This window comes from Hipposideros armiger, unplaced genomic scaffold (genome assembly GCF_001890085.2).
Source record: "Hipposideros armiger isolate ML-2016 unplaced genomic scaffold, ASM189008v1 scaffold_32, whole genome shotgun sequence".
Classification (NCBI taxonomy): domain Eukaryota; kingdom Metazoa; phylum Chordata; class Mammalia; order Chiroptera; family Hipposideridae; genus Hipposideros; species Hipposideros armiger.
Window position 1 is genome coordinate 133,189 of NW_017731382.1, and position 3,955 is coordinate 137,143.

A 3,955-nucleotide genomic window follows, 5' to 3' on the forward strand; every position below is an offset into this window, starting at 1 on the left:
CAAGCAGGCCCCACCTCCATGAGTACCGAGAACATCAAACTCTTCAGTGGGACAGAAATGTTGTCATATCAAATGCACCCACACCCCCACCCCCGCCCCAGCCCAGTCCTGCAGCCTGGCTGCCCCTCTTGGCCCCACAAGCTTTCTCATCCTGAGCACCAGCAGAGGCTGGAGCCAGCCTGGACGCCAGCAGTAAACAGGAGCCCTGGAGCCAAGGGGAAGGGGCTTCTGCCGCCTGCCGGCCTGCCTGGGGACCAGCCCTGCAGTGGGCTGACAAGAGCTGCCTCTCAGGGTCGCTGCAGGACCCATGAGTCCTCACGCAGCAGCTTTCTAGGAGCCTGGCCCCTGGCTCAGATCAGGAGCGGCACGTCATCTGTCAGGACTCAGGGTGACACTCCGTCAGGGACAGAGCCGCACCCCCTTTTCCTACTGGGACTTGGCCAGAGCAGGGCTGGTCCCTCTCTCCCTATCTAGGTGCCCCACCTGGAGGAGTCAAGCGTCCAGGGCCTCAGGGCTGGCTCTGCTCCATAAAAAGACAACCAGGAATTGAATAGGGGAGCAGGAAATCCCCACCTGCCCCATTTTCCCCTTGAAGCTGTGTGAGCCTCACCAATCGGGGCCCAGCTTACCTGAGGATGACATACATGACGAGGCTGTTTCCCAGCAGTCCCCCTATGCACACAGCCAGGTAGAGCCCCACGATGGTGACCTTGAGTCCGAGGGACAGGAAGGCACCGTGGCTGGCATTGAGCAGCAGGTGGGGTGGCAAGCTGTGGTTGGGGCTCACGAGGGACAGGTTGTCCTGCAGGTGGCTGTTGTAGAGAACCTCCCAGAGTGGGGCGGGGAAGAGGGTCTCCATGCTGCCACCTGTATGTGAGGGGACAGGCACACGTGACCACAGCGCCTGGCGCCCCCCCCCCAGCCGAGGCCTGCAGCACAGAGTGTATGGCCCAGCAGGCACGTGGCACCCCCACGGGCAGCCACTGTCAGAGAGCCACACACACACGCACAGGGACANGGGCCTGAAGGCGGGGACGGCGTCCGCACTAAAAGTCCGAACCGCGTGAGGGCGGAGCGCAGGCGGGCACAGTTCTGGAGAGCAGGGGGGCCACTGCCGTTCCTTGCCCTTCACCGGAGCCTGGCCTGGCCTGGCCTGGCCTGGCCCGTCCGCGCAGATGCTCGCTGCGGAGTCGTCCCGGACGCGCAGCCTGTGTGGTGGGACGGTCACAGCCTCCAGGACCCGCGATCGAGCCCCCTCCTCTGGGAGCTACACCATGTCCTGAGCGCCCTTCAACTAACTGCCGCCGAGTGGCACATTCCTTCCAAACTTTCCCTTGATGCTACATTTTTGTTTCAACAGCGAAGTGCCTGCATTAAAATTTGTGTACATCCGCATCTTGCTTGGTCCGTCTGCCTGTGCCCAAGCACTGAGGCCCAAGGTCGCCCTCACCACCCCTCCGAAGCCCCTGTCTCTGATAGGGTCAGCGTGGGCTGAACTGGGCCCCCACACACGAGCCAGGAGGCTCCTGCCTTTCAAGGCAGTGAGGGAAGCTGTTCTGTCCATCTTTCACCAAAATTCCCCTTGGATCTGCTCAAGGAAGGACAGGGCCAGGATGGATGGCTTGCTAAGACGAAATGGGGTGAAGAAAACTTATACCCCACACACTGGATCCACAGGGAACCTCTCATTGCAGGGGAGAGTGCAGAGGCTGGTTGTTTAGGGAGAGGGTATTTGTTAGTGCTGAAGACAAATTAACAGCCCCCCCCCAACACATCAGGAACTACTCACACCCCCTACCAAAGTTGGAGCCTCCGGGGGCCCCGCCACTAAGGACAGAGCCTGGCCAGGTGAAAAGCACAGAGCAGGTGGGAGGGCCCCACACGCTAACTCCAGAGAAGTTACCCCAACAGTCCCGCCCGCAGGCGTTGGAAACACCAGGTCAGTGGGCAGGGTTTTATTATGGCCCCACGTTGGGGTCCTAGGTTCAGGTTGGTTCCGTGCAGGGGCAGTGACACTTGTTGCATGCACAAATACATGAGCTATGTTGCACAGGCAGGCAGGTTCACAAATCTTTCAGCCTTGATAAGAAAGCACTGAAGCTAGGGAGGTGCAAGTCCTCAGGAACAGCCCTGCGGGCCAGGGCTCCCCAAGCAGAAGCCAGCCCAGGGTCAGCACTTCCTGTCCTTTACAGGCGCCTAAGGCCACATGGCCAGGGCTGCGCTCCGCTCACAGGTGGAGGCGGAATGGAGTCTCCTCAATGTTGCGGGAACCCGCAGCTTCCATCTGCAGCTTGGGGACGGTGCTTCTCCAGTGACCACAGCAGGGAGACACCCCACACACACACCAGTGTCAGTGTCCCCACAGCCCAGAAAGTCCTCACAGCTTGGCCTCACTCTTAACCCGGCTCTGAAGGTGAAACCGTCTGATTTGGCTCAGCTTAAGACAAGTCCTGGCAGCGGAACGTTCAGGCTGCCCCACAGACACCTGTAAATAAAGCAGGGGGTCAGTCACTGGGGATGCAGAGCAAAACCCATTGTGGCTGCCACTCTTCCAAGGCCACCAGGACCCAGATAGGATGCAGGGTCCTGCCAGCTGCAGAGCAGCTCACCTCTGATTTCAAAGAAAAGAGAGACTATGAGGGAGGGCCTGGGTAAGTCACACGGACCCCCTGGCACCAAGCAACCAAGACAAGGTACAGGGCCGCTTTAAGAATGACAGAACAGCCTGTGGTGGTCACGTGATGCCCCCCAGCAGCCTCCGCACACTTGGAAGGCCACCCCTGCGCAAGATGGTTCATTGCCCTTCTGGAGGGAAAAGGCTCGCTGAGCAGCATCTGAAGGGACCTGGGAGTCGGGGCAATTAAGCGGCTCTAGTACGCAGCTCAGGCAAGTCCACATCAGCAGCTCCAAGCTCAGGGCGAGTCCCAGCGCCCCGAGATGCCTGCTGGGCTCCCCCAGGCAGCGTCAAGCATGTCCAGCTGCCTGAGGAGACACGGCATTTCCATGACAACAGCACACAGCGCAGGGGCACACCTCCAGGTGTGTGCCCACCCAGAGGGTGCAGCAGGGGAGAGGCCGGTAGAGTCCCATGAAGCGCCAGGCATACTCACTGGTGGGTCCTTGAGCCCCCACTGCACCTGGAGGGAAGATTTAGTGTGACCGGGTCCAAGAGGAAGCCCTAATGCTCTGACCTGTCCCGTGACGTCACCAGGCTCTCTGGGCCAGAGGGAAAGCGGCCAGGGCTGGTAATGCTCAGGGCTCAGGTGCCTCAGCCTAGAGAGCAGTGACCTGGGTGAGCTCCGTGTTGGGTGTGGACGGGCTCTGCGGGCTGACAGACACCATGGGCAGGTCCACGCCTAGTCATGCGGGCCGCGGTACTGTCTCAGAGGTCTTGCAAGCGAGGGCCACATCCTTGGCAATGCTGCGCACACGGTCAGACACCGGCACCTCGCGGCGCAGGGCAGACGCGCAGCAGAACTTCCGGAAGCAGGCCTTGAAGTTCTCGTCCAGGAAGGCGTAGAGGATGGGATTGAGGCAGCTGTTCACGTAGCCGAGGGCTGTGCAGAAACGCAGGATAGCCACTGCGGTCTCACTGCCCGGCTGAACCCCCAGCCCTTGAACCAGCACAAAGACCTGGACAGGCGTCCAGCAGCCCACGAACACTGCCACCACCACCAGCACCAGCCGCGTGATGCGCCGCAGGTTCCGGTCCTTCTCACGGGACCCGGAGAGCAGGCGGACGCCGCGCAGCCGCCGGATCATGAGGCTGTAGCAGACGGAAATGATGAACACGGGGATGATGAAGGAGAAGAGGAAGATGCAGACAGCAAACAGGGGGCCCCAGTAGTCCTGTGGGGCGGGGACCTCCACCAGACACTCGATCTCTGCGGAGAGAGAGACACGGTCAGGGCCATGGGCGGGGTCAGGCAGAGGGAGGGGCGGGGTCAGGCAAAGG

General features: G+C 61.1%; 1 protein-coding gene and 1 long non-coding RNA gene across 4 annotated transcripts in view; both read right to left on the reverse strand.

Moving 5' to 3' along the window:
• Positions 1 to 634: 634 nt before the first annotated feature.
• Positions 635 to 3,955, reverse strand: part of LOC109380109 (uncharacterized) — a 9,056-nt gene continuing 5,735 nt past the window's right edge. The window contains exon 3 of the long non-coding RNA XR_002123377.1: positions 635 to 867. This is a non-coding gene — a long non-coding RNA (uncharacterized LOC109380109). The remainder of the gene's footprint in view (positions 868 to 3,955) is intronic.
• Positions 1,941 to 3,955, reverse strand: part of OPRL1 (opioid related nociceptin receptor 1) — a 2,900-nt gene continuing 885 nt past the window's right edge. Inside the window, exons 2-3 of one of the 3 annotated variants that reach the window (XR_002123376.1) lie at positions 3,192 to 3,884; positions 1,941 to 2,485 (exon numbers count right to left, since the gene is read on the reverse strand). Coding sequence is in view for 1 of the 3 variants with exons in the window: in XM_019637358.1 (XP_019492903.1) it covers positions 3,361 to 3,884 (524 nt within the window). In the remaining 2 variants the exon portion in view is untranslated. Of the gene's footprint in view, positions 3,885 to 3,955 lie in introns of all 3 variants that reach the window. The other 2 variants (XR_002123375.1, XM_019637358.1) reach the window with 2 other exon arrangements.